At 40.6% G+C, this 18,325-nt stretch overlaps 1 protein-coding gene across 1 annotated transcript in view; it reads left to right on the forward strand.

The window, feature by feature from the left end:
• Positions 1 to 12,451: 12,451 nt before the first annotated feature.
• LOC308343283 (uncharacterized protein) overlaps positions 12,452 to 18,325 on the forward strand; it is a gene marked incomplete at its 5' end in the record, with an annotated part of 33,978 nt that continues 28,104 nt past the window's right edge. The window contains one exon of the mRNA XM_080804321.1: positions 12,452 to 12,484. Within this exon, the coding sequence (XP_080660447.1) occupies positions 12,452 to 12,484 (33 nt within the window). The remainder of the gene's footprint in view (positions 12,485 to 18,325) is intronic.

An 18,325-nucleotide genomic window follows, 5' to 3' on the forward strand; every position in this document is an offset into this window, starting at 1 on the left:
TGTCAAATAAATAAAATAAAATAAAATAAAATAAAATAAAATAAAATAAAATAAGAAATGAATTACCAAAAAAAAAAAAATTCTGAGAAAGTATAAGGAAAAAAGAAGACTGTGAGAATTAGGAATTACAGGCCAGTACCATTCCATGGTGGTATTCAAAGAGGCCTCAGAAAAAATTTGTTTAAAGGACAATGTTTTAAGTTGCTCATAAGTAAATTACTTTCAGTGTAAGTATCTATCCTTCCTTTCGTAAACATGTCCTTCCCAATTTTCTGGTGTTCAATTGCCTTTTCTTTTTGAAATACAAAAGGATAGCTGTTTCTGAAAACATTCTCTTTGGGAAAGAATTTTTTTAAAAAAATTTGCCACCTCTGGAGAACAGTATGGAGGTTCTCCAAAAAGTTAAAAATAGAACTACCCATCATTGGGGTAAAATGGGGTAAAAAAAAGTTAAAAATAGAACTACCCCCGCCATTGCACTATTAGGTAGTTATCAAAGGATACGAAAATACAGATTCAAAGGGGAACATGCTCCCTGATGTTTATAGCAGCATTAATAACAATAGCCAAATTATGGCAAGAGCCCAAAGGTCCATCAACTGATGAATGGATAAAGACGACGTGGGAGGTACATATTATGGAATAATACTCAACCCTCAAAAAGAATAAAATCTTGCCATTTACGACAATGTGGCCAGAGCTAGAATATATTGTGCTACGCAAAATAAATCAGGCAGAGAAAGACAAATACCTTATGATTTCACCCATATGTGGAATTTAAGAAACAAAACAGATGAACATAGGGGAGGGGGAAGAAGAGAGAGAAAGAGAGGGAAACAAACCGTAAGTGACTCTTAAAAGACAGAGAACAGGGTACCTGGGTGGCTTAGTCTGTTGAGCATATATGACTCTTGATTTAGCTCAGGTCATGATCTCCGGGTCGTGGGACCAAGCCCTGCGTCTGGCTCCCCACTCAGCAGAGGAGTCAGCTTGAGATTCTTTCTCTTCCTCTCTCTCTGCTTTCTCTCTCTCAAACAAACAAACAAATAAATAAATCTTTAAAAAAGATAAACTGGGTTGATGAAGGGAAGAGGGTGGGGGATGGGCTGGGGAGTGATGGGTATTAAGGAGGACTCTTGTATGTGTATGTACGTAAGTGAAGAAATCAAATCATTGATTTCTATTTCTGAAACCAATACTGCATGGTACGTTAACTGACTAGAATTTAAATAAAAATTTGAAATAAAAGGAAAAGAAAATTGAAATGTATATCCAAGGTCCCAAACTCATTTTCATTTTCTACTCTTAGAATGGGTAGTCCAGACTAGTGAACTCCTAATTCTTTCAGATAAATTTATGCACACATCCCCAGGATATGGGGCTTTATTTATAAATTATATTCTTCTGCTGCTCTGATATTATTACACAAAAAATATAAATTTAAAAGGATGAAAAATCAACACAAAAACTTTCTATTTATTAAAGATTCTCAAGAACCATTGTGTTCTCTCTCATCTTAAAAATATTGTTGAGAACAACTCATTTAGTATATCTTATTTTTAAAAAAAATCTTGGTTTAGCTCTTTGTGAGACAGGAATTCAAAGGCTTCGCCCAGAATTCAGTTTATTTCCCTACATAGTTTTAGTGGCTGTCATAACTTAAATACACACTTTACAAAGCTAGAAATCCAAACGGAAGAAGTGCCTTATTGGCTGCACATCCTAAATCATAGTACTCATTTTCAATCCCATTCACCGATTATGCAAAAGTTTTTCATTTAAATTTGGCTAGTAAATTTCTGTCTTCCCTGATGTCAGTCACTCATCCATGCAAACTATCTGGGCAGTATTGCATTTTACTATTTTTAACAAATGGGTTCAGAACATCTTATTTGGAAGATTTTTAAATTCCAAGTCCCTTAAATGTGGAGGTATGAGTTTTTATAGGTGAAACCCACTCTTTGTGGCAACTAAATCATTAATGAGAGAAATATTCCCAAAATACTTTCCTTATAACATGAGTTTCTTTCAAGAGCAGTTCTTTTCTCATCCATTATTAAAATGTGACCTTTACCTTGCAGGGCCAAATCAAGTCTGCTTATTTTTTCAAATATCTGCTAGGTAACACACTACTGATAGCTACTTGTCATCACAAAAGGTCAGAAAGGTGCAAGTGAGGGGTTTCTGGTTTGTTTGTTTAGTAAAAAAAAAAACCAAAAATAAAAAAAACAATACACAATGAATCTTAAATTTGACACGTTATCTTCCGGTAACATAACCAGCAAACCTCTGTGTTGTGCCGAATTTTCAAAATCACTGCTCCATATCGTTGGAAAGTGTTATAAAGATTTTTTTTAACATAGGTTATCTAATTTCTTAATTCCCTTACCCATATACTAATTTGATATTGCAATATGCTCAAAGCCATGGGCATGTTGTTAGTGCCTCTGAGTATGGAATTCAGACACTGTCCTTGGGAGGTGGAAACTTGGGTACAGGTTGCTAACTCTATCTGCCTGAAATACAGGCTACATGACAGTGTATAGCAGGGACAATGTATTGTCCCTGCTGTATTATTAATATTACTAATTAATATTATTAAGTTAACAGTATTAATATTATTACTAATTAATATTAGTAATATTAATGATATTACATATTAATAAAGCTTAATTTATAATTACATTTATGGATAAAGTTCTAAAAATAGAAATTCTATTATTTTCTTCCTGTATCTTAGTCCCTGAGGTGTCCATATAGTGGATATCAAGGTCTTAAATCAATTTGGATAATGTCCTTTTCAAATTTTTTGTAATTGACTGCTAAAGGCCAGCAGTTTAGACGGCAAAGATTATTAGTTAACATTTTCAATTGTCTTTATGGACTATTAGATAGAGAATAGTGTCTACAAATTCTTTAATTTTTTCAAGAATAAATTAAAAGTAAAAGAACATAAGGCCTAGAAAATAACTATGTATAAATTAAAATAAAGAATTTCTTTTAAGGAACACTGTTGAAACAAAAACAAATTGCAAAAAAAAAAAATTCTTCCTCTACAGATCTTTTCTAAAATATTAAACTCCCTAAGATGAAAGAAAATCTATACTACAACATGGTATTGGAGGTAGACTTTCCTGCTGATCTATGAGCACATAGCCCATGGGCTTTTGTGTCTGAGTTTTCACAAGAAGAACCTAGACATAGCCTTTCCTGCTGGTTCACGAAGAATGACATTCTCACTATTAAAAGATGTATTTGGTTTCTATTAATACCACCATTATCAGGATTCTGTGACCATTTCTCAAAAAGCTCAACCAATTGAAGCTAAATACAAACAAAAACTTAAATAAGACATAAATAGCCTGAAACAAATATCCAAGGAATAAAATAATGAAAACACTAGCCTTTTATATATTGTTTTAATTGGTTTTTCATGAAATTGATAGTATAAAATTTGGAGACTGCAACAAAGAACTAAAAAAGCAAAAGCAAAGCAAATGAAATAAGTATAATTGTCCCACATAAAATAACCAAGAAATAACAAGTGGCCAGAAATTTCAAACAATGTTTTTATAATGGCATATTTATAATGGCATATTTATTGATTAAACAGTTGTTTAACCACTTATTATATTCATGGTTTTAAGGACAAATTTCAAAAACACAGCTGATTCTCATTACTCTCAGGAGTCATATTTTATGACTTGACTGCAAGCAATGAATTAGTGAGTACTGAACCATTCCTCCAAGGGGAAACAGGGTTAGTTAGTTTCCCACACACCTCTGGTCACAACACTTTCATCAGCCCATCAGGATATATGTATGTTTTTGTCCAGATACACTTTATTTAATATATACTGTTAATTCTTTAACATCAAATTTGCAGCGTACAGCGCTGTAACTTAAGCCTGAATGAAGCTTATCTAACAGAGACAGCAAGCTCTAACAAGCTTTTCACCGAGGCACCTCGTAGCCTTCTCGCACTTAGGAACTCTGGCCAACAATTCCACAAAAGCAAAATCACCAGAACACAAAGAAACAAAAACAAAATTTCAAAATATAAAAATACAAAATTTATGACCTAAATAGATCAGGAAAAGGACTTGTTCACAAAATAAGAGCTGAAACAAGAAGACAGAACATTGCTTTGTTCAGCCTTAGCTGGGAACAACAGACAATTTTTCACAACTTTGCACATATTCATGAATGACCATGAAAGTGCTGTGAGTATTAATCTGGGGGTTATAAATAAATTTTAGCAAGTATGACATTCACAATATGAATTCACAACATTCACAAATATGGAATTCATGAATAATGAGAACCAACTGTTCTGTTCCATAAAAAACTTAAAAAACTATATAAACAAAATAGGGAAGTAAAATATGGAAGATAATAATTTTTTTCAATGTCAATTTTATTAAAAACGGGAGGAAAGTACTACAGTAAAAATGGCAAATATTTACCAGGAGTTTCTTAGGAACAAATAGAACTCTGTTAAGCTTATAACAAACTTATAATTTCAATGACCCATGTATGTAGTTAACATTATTACCACATTTACAGATGAGAAAACTGAGGCTCAGAAAGGAAAGCATATTCCCCAAGCTCACTCAGCTGCTAGTTGGTTTGGCTTAGCTAGAACTCAATGTAGCCCCAAAGGTCAGAGGGTTCCTGCCTTTCCCTGAAATAGGACTTTCCTAAATTTAATTGTAAGCTCTTATTTTGAAATTGATTGATAAATTTAGTACAGTGGCCTTTTTTGGCTAGAGTCCAGTTACACTTTTTTTACACAGTTTTTCTTCTGTTCAAGTTCTTATAAATTTTCCATCTAAATATTACCAATCTTAACCAGGCACAAATATTCTGTTGACATTCTTGTAAACTCAGTGGAACATAAAAGAGCAAAATGTGGAAACACAATCCTTTTTTGTTGTATTTGTTCAGGAACACACTCTTTTGAGCTTATAATCCTTCAGAAAGAAATTAGGATATGTATTCTTTGAGAAACACCTATGGTAAATGACGTATGCGTCTGAAACATGCAACAATCTCTTCTCCATATTTTATTATGAGTAATGGGAGATCGTGGCACTTCTCTGTTCCAAGTCTCAGTAATTTCTTACTATACATAGAACAAAGTCAAATGCATCAGCCTGGCTGATCAGAGTCTCCATAATATGAGTATAACTTCTAGACTTACCTCCCATTGCATTCTTCAGTGCTTACTCTGCTCCATCCAGTGCCTTTCCACTTGCTGCTGCCCCAGAATACTCCTTTGTTCCAATTCCTACACCAGTCTTCACATCATTCCTTCTGCTTGGCTCTCTTCCCTCTAACATAGATCTATAAATGCCAAAATATGGCCTCCTTCATGAGAACCTGTAAGTATCTCCAGATTATAATTAATTTATTCCAGCTCCATACTTCTATGTGTCTGTGTCTTTAAGAAAGTGCCTACACCTCATAGGTGTTCAACAAAAGTAAGGGGAATTGAAAGGAAAGATGCATGGATATCTAGGACTTGGCATATCTCTTAGGACATCTTCTACCCAAGAAAGCGGAGATATCATTGTTGACTCTTGTTGAAAAATGACCCAATGACTGAAATTTCCATGAGGACAGACTAGCTATTTGGTAATCAATAAATTAACAATTTAAATACAAGTTTTGAAGCTCTTTGCTTTTGTTGGCATTCTGTATACCGTCTTAGCTGCCTATAAGGATATATACTACCCATAGGTTTGGTCAGTCCAAATCTTGGGATAGTGAGATCTTAGACTATGTTAGAAACTCTCCTCTCATCTGTAGAGGATGTAGGGATAAATTTCATTCATGGTGCTCTTGCGAACATAAACATCCTTATAGTTAAAACATACATCCTTGTAGTTAATTCCCAGCATAAGAATGAAGAGCAACTAACAGCACCTTCTTTATTAAGCGGGCAGTGTGTTGAGGCAGTAGTGATGGAATGGGGAATAGTGCCAAGAAATAGAACCCTGAGAAGTAGATCAGAATGAGATGGTAGAGAGCCTTATCAGACAAGGAGTGGTGTTTGGGCTTTATTCTCAAAGTTATGGGGACTTGTTGGAGATTTGATGCAAGGATATGACATATCTGTATTAACATTTTTCACACACTTGTCTTTTAAACTTGGCAGCATTAAGCATTACATGGAAAGGAAATTGTTAACAAGGGAGTTTAAGATAACTGCTTTATTTACCCTCCTGGGGGATAGGAAAAATACAGCTTTCTGGAAATATTTCACTAGGGAGATAATCTTATGTGGAAACAAGAGCTACTGGGTCTCAGGACATTTTCTCTCACCCACTTGGAATATTTCTTGTGCTTCCACTGTCCCAAAAGAACATCATTTCAACACTGATAAATTTTGAACTTTCCCTGCAGATTGTGAGTGAGTTACAAAATGTCCATTCCTGATGGGGGAACTTGTTTCAGTGAGTTTCAGCTTGAGAATATTTGTGACAGGAAGAAGTAATGATAAAAATACAGGAAACTATTAACCAGGGGCATTTCTTTCATGTTTTCTTACTCAAGCTTCTTTTATTTTTAAAATTTTAATTCCAGTATAATTAACATACAGTGGTATATTAGTTTTAGGTATACAATATAGTGATTCAACAGTTCTATACATTCTCTACTCAGGGCTCATCATGGTAAGTGAACTCTTAATCCTCTACACCTATTTCATCCATCTCCCCTACCCAAGACCCCCTCTGGTAACCATCAGTTTGTTCTCTATAGTTAAAAGTCTATTTATTTGTTTCTTTTTTGTTTTTTTATTCCACATATGAGTGAAATCATGTATCTTTCTCTGACTGACTTATTTCACTTAGCACTGTACCTTCTAGGTCTATCCATGTTGTTGCAAATGGCATGATCGCATCCTTCTTTATGGCTGCATAATATTCCATTGTATAAATATATACCACCTCTTCTTTATCCATTCATCTATGGATGGACACTAGGGTTGCTTCCATAATTTGGCTATTTAAATAGTGCTCCAATAAACATAGGGGTGCATATATCTTTTTGAATTAATGTTTTCATATTCTTTGCATAAATACCTAGTAGCAGAATTACTGCATCAATTACTGCATTGAGGAACCTCCATACTGTTTTCACAGTGGCTATACCAGTTTTCACTCCCACCAACAGTTCAGGAGGGTTCCTGTTTTTCCACATCTTTGCCAACACTTATTTTTTCTTGTGTTGTGGATTTTAGCCGTTCTGACAGGTGTGAGGTGATATCTCATTGTAGTTTTGATTTGCATTTCTTTGACGATGAGCGATGTTGAGCATCTTTTCATGTGTCTGTTGGATGTCTTTCTGTGGAAAAGTGTTCATGTCCTCCGCTTATTTTTAAATTGGAGTATTTGTTTTTTTCACTGAAGTTTCTTTTAAATTAGAGGGAAGCAAAAATGCCTCTCTTCTTGAGTAGCAGGTTTCTATTAATACCATTTCAGACTTACTAATTTGTTAAGCATTCACTTTACTACCAGGCATTGTGCTACACGCTTGGTATATCTTACTTCACTTACTTTTCCTAACAAAGATATGAGATGTGGAAATTGAATTTCAGCAAGATTAAGGCACTCACTTAAGGTCACACTATTACTAAGTGGTATTGTCGGGATTCAAGTGTCCATCCACAGTCCGAGCTTTCTCCTATTGGTTAAACTATCCCTGCTATACAGGTATGTACAATAGTAATGGTACTCGGTTTGCTGTCAGACAGGCACTATCCAGATTCCACTCTACTTCTCACTAGCCTTGGAAATTCAGGCAAGTTCCTTAAGCCTCAGTCTCTTCTGAGTCAAGTGGGACTCACAATGCTTGACAAATGGGGCATTTGAGGATTAAGCAAAAAAAGGTCCTAGCCACATAATTAATGGTATATTCCTTCCTTCTAATAAACAATGAATTCCAAATTGGAAACTCTTCTGCTATATACTTGCCATCTCTCAGAGAACCTGACATTTGGACAAAGTCCCAAAGTAGGAGTAAACATCTGCGTGAGGAGCTGGGACAAGAACAGTCCGGCCAGAGAGTAACAACCACTAAGACCCTCAAAAATAGAGGGTCTGGGGTTTTCAGAGGAGGAAGCACAAGCCAGGGTGACAGGGAGGCACAGAGTCAGGGAAAGGCTGGTGGACAAGTGGCTGGAGGGGTGGGCAGGGTCTTGGAAGCCAGGTGTTGGAGTGTGGATTTATTTTATACGCAAAGGGAAGTTATACATCTTAACGAGGTGAGTGACATGATGTCTGGGTAGGCAGAATAATGCGTCCTGTTCCCCACACTGTGCCACCTACCCAAAGAGGTCCACATCTGCATTCCTGGAACCTGTGAATATATTACCTCATATGCCAAAAAGGACACTGTGGCGTGATTAAGTCAAGGGTCTTGACAGGGCGCCTGGGTGGCTCAGTCGGTTAAGCGTCTGCCTTCAGCTCAGGTCATGATCTCAGGGTCCTGGGATAGAGCCCCACGTTGGTCTCCCTTCTCAGTGGAGAGCCTGCTTCTCCCTCTCCCTCTGCCCCTCCCCCTGCTCCTTTCTCTCTCTTGCTCACTCTGTCTCGCAAATAAATAAAGTCTTTAAAACGAATAGGAGTCTGGAGATGGGGAGGATATCCTAGATTATCCAGGTGGGCCCAATGTCATCACAAGGATCCCCATAAAGGGGAGGTGGGAAAATCAGACTCAGAAAAGGATGTGACAGAGGAAGCAGAGGTTGCTACAACGCTGGGCCACGAGCCTAGGAACGCAAGCAGCTTCTAACGCTGGAAAAGGCAAGAAAGAGATTCTCCTCTAGGGCCTCTAGAATGAATGCAGCCCTGCCAACACCCCAACTTTAGCCCAGTGAAAATAACTGTGGGCTTCTGACTTTCAGAACTCTAAGAAAATTAATGATCATGTGTTAAGCTGCTACAAGTGTGGCAGGTCCCGACAGCAGCGATAGGAAATGAATACAATGCCTCTGGCTTCTGAGTGGAGAATGGCTTAAGGGGGATATCAAGGGTGGAACTGGGAAGCCAGCTGAGATGCTATTACAGACATTCAGATGACGTGGCTCCATCCAAGAGTAATAGTGGCCACACAGACCTGTGATAAGGAGACACACCGGACATGGATTTTGGAGGTAGAGCTGCTAGGACTTGCCAGAGTCCCTTAGCTCCTAAGCCAGTCTTTGTTTTGGCGGGAGCGGGAACCCGTGGTACCATTTGGCACCCTAGAGTCATCAGTCCTAGGAAGCAAGTGCTGCTTTACTAGGTAACTGACTTGACAGATAAATAATTTACTCACCAACCAGAAACATCTAGCCAAAATGAAGGAACTCAGAGCCCAGACTGAACAAGTCTAAAGACAAGCTCTTTGGTTTTGCACTGTCATCAAGAATGGAAAAGCAAGACCCAAGACAGCAGCAGCCACAGAAGTGAATGACCTTGAGGGTAAGACTGTGCTCTGGTCTCATTCCAGGCTCTGCTGAATTTCTTTCTTATGAGGAGTAAGAAGAATGATTTTCTTGGTGGCAGGAAAGAGAAGGAAAGAAATCACCTCTTGACCCCTGTAGCCTTTGTCAGACCTCTCTGAGCACCATCCTCCACTCCTTCATCCCGCCTGCAGGCCAGGGTCCCACCTGCTATCGCAACGAGACGTTGCCACAGGCAAGGATTCAGACTGTGGACTCTGCCCACCGTCCTTGCACAGCAGCCCAGAGCTGTGTGGAATGCCAGCGGGAGGACTGAGAACCCGGGGACTGGAGACGTTCCATGGGAGACAGGCCATGCTGCCTTGTCACACAATAGGCCTTTCCTTCCCCGGCAGGAGAGAAGACTTAAATAAGCCTTCACTCCACCCAGGCTTCTAGGACCTTGCTGGAAGAATTTCCCTAAAATCCCCTCCCCAACGCTAACTCCACCAGCCCAGGTCATCACACCTTTCTCCATCAGCACCCACAGCCAATCTCAGCCTGCTGAGGAACCTGAGCCGGGCAGATTGGTCTCAGGAGCTGCGGCATGATTCCCACGTGTCTCACAGTTTGCATAGCTGTGTTTTCCTATGTGTGCCGCACACTGCCCCTCCCCTCCAAAAAATGCTCTTTGAATCCCGAACTTTCCCCAGGAATGAAACCGTAGAGGCTTCCCTTCACAAGGTTCTCCACAGCTAAGGGAGGAGGGGAGCCCTCCTCACTCCTCAGGGAAGCCAAGGGCTCAGCATCTAAGGGTGAGAAGCTATTCTGAGGGATAAAGGGAAGAGGGAGCTGTGCAAATGAGTTTCCGGGCGTTGCATATCTTCTCTCTGGCCTCCAGATGTCTCAGCTTGTGCGTGTTCACCCTGTTCTCCACTGCCTGAGGGTAATTTGCTGCTCCCCACTTTCATCACAGAACGTAAGAAGCCTCACCTCAGCCCAGATGAGCTGGTCAGTGGGCCTCTGCCCAAGAGAGTCAGAACAGATCACTCTTCTGTTTTTTGTTTTGTTTTGTTTTGTTTTTTTGCATGTACCCCATTTTGACTTAATGGTCCCATTTCTGTCCCAAACCTGTCACTCTCGACTAACGCCACATCTTACCTCCTTCATGCTCCCTGGATCCCTGAAATGATTTGTGGGTTAGTATCTCCATTTTTATCAACAATGAAAAACAAAGTACTTCACCAAAAGAATAACCCAGATGCCCGATGCTCACAAAGAAGGTGCCCTCTAGCTCTGATCCCTCCCGTCAGAACTAGACTTCATCCCTGGTCTCTATTTTAGGAAGCTTTTCATCCCACAGGCCACAAAGGCAACCAATTGCCTGAAGAGAATAGCTTTGTGATGAATACAGAGGTCACTCTGGATACGATGTGCTGTTAGTTGATTACACACTTTTCCAAGGCTGTCCTTGGTACAGAGGCAATGAATGCTAAATGGCATGTGCTTCTCGTTCCAGCAATTAGTTTTGATCTCTCTGGCTTAATGCTGTGTCCAGTTGTTCTGAAAGAGAAAAGAAATGCTCTGCCTCTGCACCATTTATTTTTATACATGCATTCAGTGAAGACGTATCAGAACCTAGGCCTCTCCTAGGCATTGTGAGGGATAAGAACGAATCATTCCCCACCCTCAAGAAGCTAACAGCATAGAGGAGGAGGGAAAACATGGAAGGAAAATATGACATACACAATGCTGCAGCATTTGGAGGAGGGAAAGAGCCCTTCCTTTGTTCAACAAGTATATGCCAGGCGTGCTTAAACCGTTTGAGGCCTATGGAAGTGAAGAAGGCAAAAGAGGTCCCTACTCTTTGGGGAAAAATGATCATTGCACTAGTAAAAATAAATAAATAAATAAATAAATACACAAAGTTAATCTAAATAGTGATAAATACAATTAATGGAATAGGAATGGGGTGAGATGGAGGTTAGTTTCGAGTAGGTCTTTAGGTAAGCCTCTGTGGCAAGGTGACCTTTTCTCTAAATGACAAGATGGCTCTAGCTATACAAGACCTAGGAAAGGAATGACATGGGCAGAGGAAACACGTGCAAAGGCACTGTGGTAGGCACAGGCTACAGGAGTTTAGGAGAAAAGTGACAGTTCGGCCTCAAAGAATGGGTAAAATGACATTTCAGGAAATAAAATGATTTCAGCAAAGGCACAGAAATGGGAAAGCATGAGCCGCACTCAGTTGGAAGCAAGCACAGATTTGAGTCAAGGTCTGGTCAAACCTGAAATTCCGAAAATAAGATGAGGGCAGATTATTTCTGGAGAGCCCGGGGCCAGGCTGTGGCTACGGACTGTATTCTGTGAGCAGGGAGCACTGCGGGTTTTAGAGCCTCTGCCTTGATAAAAAGGTGCTTTAGCAAGATTTCTCTGGCATTAGTGGGAACTATTTTTGCCTTTGACAAACAAATATTACTCTGTGCTTCTGTGGAAGCTTCCTATTTCCTGATAAATATTCATTTTCATGCCTAGGTTTCTTGCGAGAGGCTGGGCTAACTAAAAAATAGTTTTAAGTAGAGATGGCAATATAACTTGTGGGGTCCCGTGCAAAAGGAAAATGTAGGGCCCTTTGTTCAAAATGCAGTTTACATAAGCTTTTTCCTTTCTTCAGCCATCTCTGTCTTGACTTCTCATGGTGTTTTGTATTATTCAATATGAAATAACTCCCTCAAACATGAGGATACTTGCCGGGCAAGCACAGACACTCGCAGGCACCCGGTGCTTCCCCTCAACCCAATACTCTGGCTCCCACACTCAGCACCCCACAGCGGGGGAAGTCAGCAGTGGTCCCTGGCGGGGAGCAGGAGAGCAGGAGACCAACACCATATCTCTCAGAGGCAGGCAGGGGGAACCCCATGTGAGCAGAGGCTCCAAGCCCCCTGGCGCATGCTCCATTGTTCCATCCTCACTTACAAAACATAATTCCAAGATGCCAGTTGCCTCCTTCTGCCCATGCCCATGACCCATCCCGGACTGAAGCCTGAGGAGATGGTAACTGCCTCTCAGTGCATAGATGTGTTTCCCTCAGAACTTAAACTCAGTGAGCTACTGTCCTTCAGAAACACATGTGCTACCAGAGTTTTGTAAGATGATTGTGTATGTGTCTGTCAGGGGGACTGAGTGAGGGTACATATTTCTTCAACTTGCTGTGAATCTACACTTATTTGAGAATAAAAAGTTATGCACAAAAAGCCTTCACACATGTGCTAGTTTTCTGAAGGAAAGAGGAGGGAGGAAGGAGTCTAAGAGCAACATTGAGAGGATCAACTTGAAGTCACTTAGAGGTACTTGGCTGGACAGGAAAAGTTCCCACCTGCATCCTCAGCTGGAAATGTAAAACCCTGTCCATGAGCTCAGAAGGGATGAAAAGAGAGTGGTCAGGCTCTCGTCCCAAAGGTGAAGGACTAACCAGCTGGTTTTTGACCACATTTACCCTATTCAAATTCACTACATGATCATTTACTAATTGCCCACCATCTACAAGGAACACACTGCTCTTGGCTGTCTGGCATTACAATTCAAGACAATGATATTTTATGCAAGGAATGTTTTCCCAAGAGTGGATGGAATCCAAGACTAAGCTTGATGGAGAATGGCAGGTATTTCTAAATACCAGCTAAAGAAGCACTACTTTGTGGCAAGAGAGTAAAGAGTGCTCTTGGCCCAAAAGTTTTAAAACTCTTGTTGATTTTTTAAATTTGGGAGTATTTACCTAATTTGTAATTTTGTACTTGATGCTTACATCATACTCTTCAAAATTTGCATAATTCAAATTGGCGTGAAAGGATCTACACAGATCCAAAAGGGATATTGTTGGAATTTACAATACATATACTTTTTATAAAATAAATATATATATATATATGTAATATATAAAAAAGCATCTAGCACAATCTTTGGAACAAATGGGAAGAAAATTAAGGAGACCCATTCTTATTGCTGTTATAGTCAATAATATTTCCAATAAATCACAGTCTCCAATTCCAAGAATAGTATCTCTAAGCTACAAAACTGGGGCAGGTTTCATTTTTTTTATCTGCAGAAGTAGAATAAAAGTAGAGCTCATGGAGTTAAAACATTTTATAAGAAAATACCATTTAGCCCTGAGATTCTAAATGTTTTTCCACTGAAGAGAAAATTAATACCTAGTCAATTCTGCTTCTGTGCAAAAGTGGAACAGAGTACCAAATTAAATCAACATATTATCCCAAAGCTTTGGTCTAGTCAGTGGTTAGAATACCTCTTTCATGATGTTGTTTTTCTTTGCCCACATCATAGGAGAAGGACTAATAATCAATGAGATCTCTGAATTAAAGTCAAGCAGTGGCCAAAACACTCTGTAGGATTATTCCCTAAATTGGGAGAAATAGCCCATATGTCCTTCACTCCGGGATGACAGCTAGTGAGTGAGCGACCCCTGTAGCAGCAGAGCCAGGACCAGGACACCAGAGTTCAAAGCATGCAACACCATCTTCATGGCCACCCCTTGGCTCTAGCCATCGTCTGTCCTGAGTAGCACATCCTCCAGGGCCAATCTTCTATCTTGGTGGGGCCTCAAGGATTGAAAAAAGCCAAAGCCACCAGACAAGTGCGTTTCACATAATTCTAGGGAGGAGAAAAGAGAACTAGGAAAATTTGTCTCTGAAGAGGTTATGTCATAGCTGTGAAGAAACACAGCAAAACACACCTATCCCCAGAGAGACTGGTGCTGGATACCAGGACTATGGGCTTCTTGACAGTCGTCTGCTTTGACCATTGTGTATTTAACTGAGTACTTCCTCTGGATTCAACCCTGTCCTAGCTACTACCTGGGGAAAAACACATAATCCCTGTTCAAATGGAGTTTGTATCTACCCGGGTCCATAAGACCCACATGAAATAGTCTTTTGAGCAGAGATTAATAAGATTACTAGTTTTGGTTCTCACAGACTGGGATCCAGCCTCAGTCCTGCTAACTTGCTACCTGGGTGGACCTAGGGAATTCAGTGAGCTTTTCCAAACCTTTCTCCTGAACTATAAGATGAGGATAATAATAGCCCTGACCTCCCAAGGTGAATGTGAGCATAGGACACATTGAATCTGACCTGTATGGAATAAATCTCATTTCACTGAGACAGTCTCATGCTGTGATTCAGTAAGTCTTGGTTCATTTCCTGGATTTACCACCTATTACCTGCATTTCCTTGGTCACATTACTTAACCCCCTTGTCCCCACTTCCCAGTTTATAGAATGTGGATAATGCAGCTCTCACAATGATATTGTTTCATAACCCTGCCAAAGTCAACAAGCAGTATTAAGACAATCCTTTCTGATGTGAAGAATCAGGGCCTGTTTGCTTCCATTTTATTCTTCACATAAGACAAGGTCAAATGACATTCAGAAATTATCCACATTATTTTTAACAATATGTTGGTGAAATTTCTCTTCCCTCTTCCAAAGCTCTGAGCCATTTAGATTTCTTTGGTTAGACAGGAAGGGGTTTGCTAGAAACTCCCAGTCAACTCTGCAGACATGACCAAGCAACTAATGCAAAGAGGGGGAGGTGTTCTGATCCATTCTACTATCTCCAAGGAGTTTCACAATGGATCTCAGGATAGACTGTCTCAATCGAGGCAGGTTCAATGGGAAGATTCTATTATTTACTAGATATACTAAACCAACAGACAACTATAATATGCAGACGCACAGAGAGGTTTTTCACACCACATATTATATGTCCTCTCTCCCAATATGTATCTGTTGTTTTTCTTCCAAGAAGGGTGTACCCCAGTCTTCTGGAGTCTTACTTAAGAACAAGAGACCAGGGGTGCCTGGGTGGCTCGGTGGGTTAAAGCCTCCGCCTTCAGCTCAGGTCATGATCCCGGGGTCCTGGGATCGAGCTCTGAATTGGCTCTCTGCTCAGCAGGGAGCCTGCTTCCCTCTCTCTCTCTCTCTCTCTCTCTGCCTGCCCTCTCTGCCTACTTATGATCTCTCTCTCTGTCAAGTAAATAAAAATTTTAAAAAAAAATCTTAAAGAACAAGAGACCATAGTCCTGATTTGTTAATCTCATTTGTTTCCTTAAAGAAAGAAGAAAATTTTTAATTATATAGTGAGTGTGAGAGGAATGAATAGCCCCCTACAAAGAGTCTGTGATGAAATAAACCTCCTAAATGAGTTGATCAAATGATTAGAAGTATATAGCATAGGACCTGCTTCACCATAAAAACTCGATCTCAGTAAATATTAGCACATACACACATAGACACACACAAACCAGATGAGGTACTATATAGTTTAGCCCCCAATGATATGGCATGGGCATAGTCTGCAGGAAGAGAGAGTATGGTGATGGCTACAAGAGATAAAAAGACTTCATGAAGGTAGAGGAATTTGAGGTTGGCTAGAATGTGAACAGGAAGAGGAAAGACAGGAAGGCATGAAAGGTGAGGGAAACTGAGTGCAGGCAGAGAAGGAATGAGGCGGGGGGGTGTTCCTGGGGTGGACACTGAGGACGATTAATTAAATGGATGGAAATGGTGGGGTCAGGTTATAGAGGGGATTGGAGTCAGCAGGAAAGATTTGATTGGAATTTAAAGATTTTATTTATTTATTTGAGAAAAAGCATGAATGAGGGGAGAGGCAGAGGGAGAAGAGACTCCCTGTTGAGCAGGGAGCCCAACGTGGGGCTCAATCCCAGGATCCTGAGATCATGACCTGAGCCAGAGGCAGACGCTTAATGGACTGAGCCACCCAGGTGCCCCTTGACAAGATATTTTTGACTTGCTCATGAGTCTATCAATCTCGGTCCAGTCAGGAGACAGAAATAACACAGTGTATTAGTCAGGGAAACAGAACCAACAGGAAGTGTGTGTGTGTGTGTGTGTGTGTGTGTATACTCAGAGGGAGATTTTAAGGAACTGGGCCATTGTAAGGGCTGGCAAATGTGAGTTGTACAGGGCAGCCCAGCAGGCTGGAGACCCAGGGAAGAATGGGTTTTGCAGCAGGAGTCTGAAGGCAGTCTGGAAGCAGAACTCCTTCCTCTGAAAGACCTCAATCTTTTTACCTTGAGGCCTTCAACTGATTGGATGAGGCCCACTCACATCATGGAGGGTAATCTGCTTTACTCCAAGTCTACTCCTTTAAATGTTAATCACATCTAAAAAAATACATCACAGCAACATCTAGAATGGTGTTTGATCTTATGTCTAGGCACCATCATGAGCCAATGTGACATATAAAATTAACCATTGCACACAATAATTTAAACTAGTGACCAATGATAAGAAACTAATTATAAAGATAAAAAAGGGAACTCTTAAGTGTCTTCAGGTAGAGAGAGAGTACTCAAGGAAGCATAAACTTGGAAACAGGGTTCAGGCCTCACTGGAGAAGGCTGGTTGCAGTCACTGGTTGATGGAAGATTTTGCTGGGTTGGCAAGGCAGAGCTAGTGCACAGTCTCTGGGCTAGCAGAAACAACCCTTAGGGCTCAGGTGAGCCAAGGCTGCTGGACAGGTGTGCAGGGAGTCTGGCATATTGAGAGTACTGGGCACTGCTGTAGGTGTGAGGCCCAGAGAGCTTGGTGTCTGCCTTGGAACCATCACAAAACAAATGTCCAGGGCACATGTGAGCTGAGGCTGATGCTTGAGTTGGGTACATAGAAGATGCTGGAGGGCCACAGTGCCACTGTGGGTGCTGCTGAAACTGGGCGTTGGAGAGGCCTCCCTCTATAATAACCTAGTATACTTTAAGTACCTCTTAGGCATGGGGGTCTGTTTCCTAGCCGTCCAGCTGCACAGGACTGAGGAGAGGGTGTACAGAGGCATCCAGGCCTCAGTGTCTGGGGCTCCCCGCTATGCCATCAATACCTAAACTGAGAGCTGGGGGACCCTGGAGAAGCTGTATCCTACAAGCACTTAGCACCAGAAGAAACCTAAAGGGCTGAGGAATAGAGAAAAAATGCAACACTGCCCACAGGACCGAGGAGGAAGAAGCCTTCTTCCTGCAATGCCTTTCCAGAACTCCATACTGGCAAAGTTTAACTTCATGCCAGCTGGCAAAGGAAAAATGTTATAATTTTTATTTATGTTTACTATTAATATTAAACTATTAAGGTCCCAGGTCCATTTTCACAAGCCAGGCAATGAAGGATAAATTTGAAGCTGAGAGGCAATAAAGTGGCAATGAGTACCATGGGAAATGCAGTAGAAGCAGACCTTGGGTGTATGATATCAGGTAGTTCAAGTTACATTGTCGAGACTGCACTGGCATGGGGAAACCCAGCCAGGAGGCTGCTGTAGCAACACAGGCATGAGATGCCAAGACCCTGGACCAAAGTGCTATCGCTAGGAATGAAATGCAAGGTTGGGGTGAAATATTTCAAAGGAAAACCAGAATTCTTGCTCTAGGTTATCACCCTGACTTAATCTGTTCAGGCTACTATAACAAAAATACTGTAAATTGGGTGCCTTAAACCATAAATACCGATTTCTCCGTTTTGGAGAGTAGGAGGTATAAGGTCAAGGCTCTGGCATATTCGATGTCCAGTGTAGACCTGCTTCCTGATTCATAGATGGCTGTCTCTTGTGTGTGTCCTCCCGTGTCAGAAGGGGCAATGCAGCTCTGTGGCCTGTCTAAAAGAAGTCCAGAGTATGGATCCCATTCATGGGGGTCTAGCCCCATCTTCCAATCACTTCCCAAAGGCCCCACCTCCTAACACCATCACACTGGAGGTTAGGATTTCAACATATGAATTTGGGGAAGGACACAACCATTTAGTCCATAACACACCCCAACTGATGAAAGCAGGGGAGATCTGCAAAGAGATTAGAGAAAGAGAACCACGTTCCCTCT

This window comes from Martes martes (assembly GCF_963455335.1).
Source record: "Martes martes genome assembly, chromosome: 5".
In the NCBI taxonomy this organism is placed as follows: domain Eukaryota; kingdom Metazoa; phylum Chordata; class Mammalia; order Carnivora; family Mustelidae; genus Martes; species Martes martes.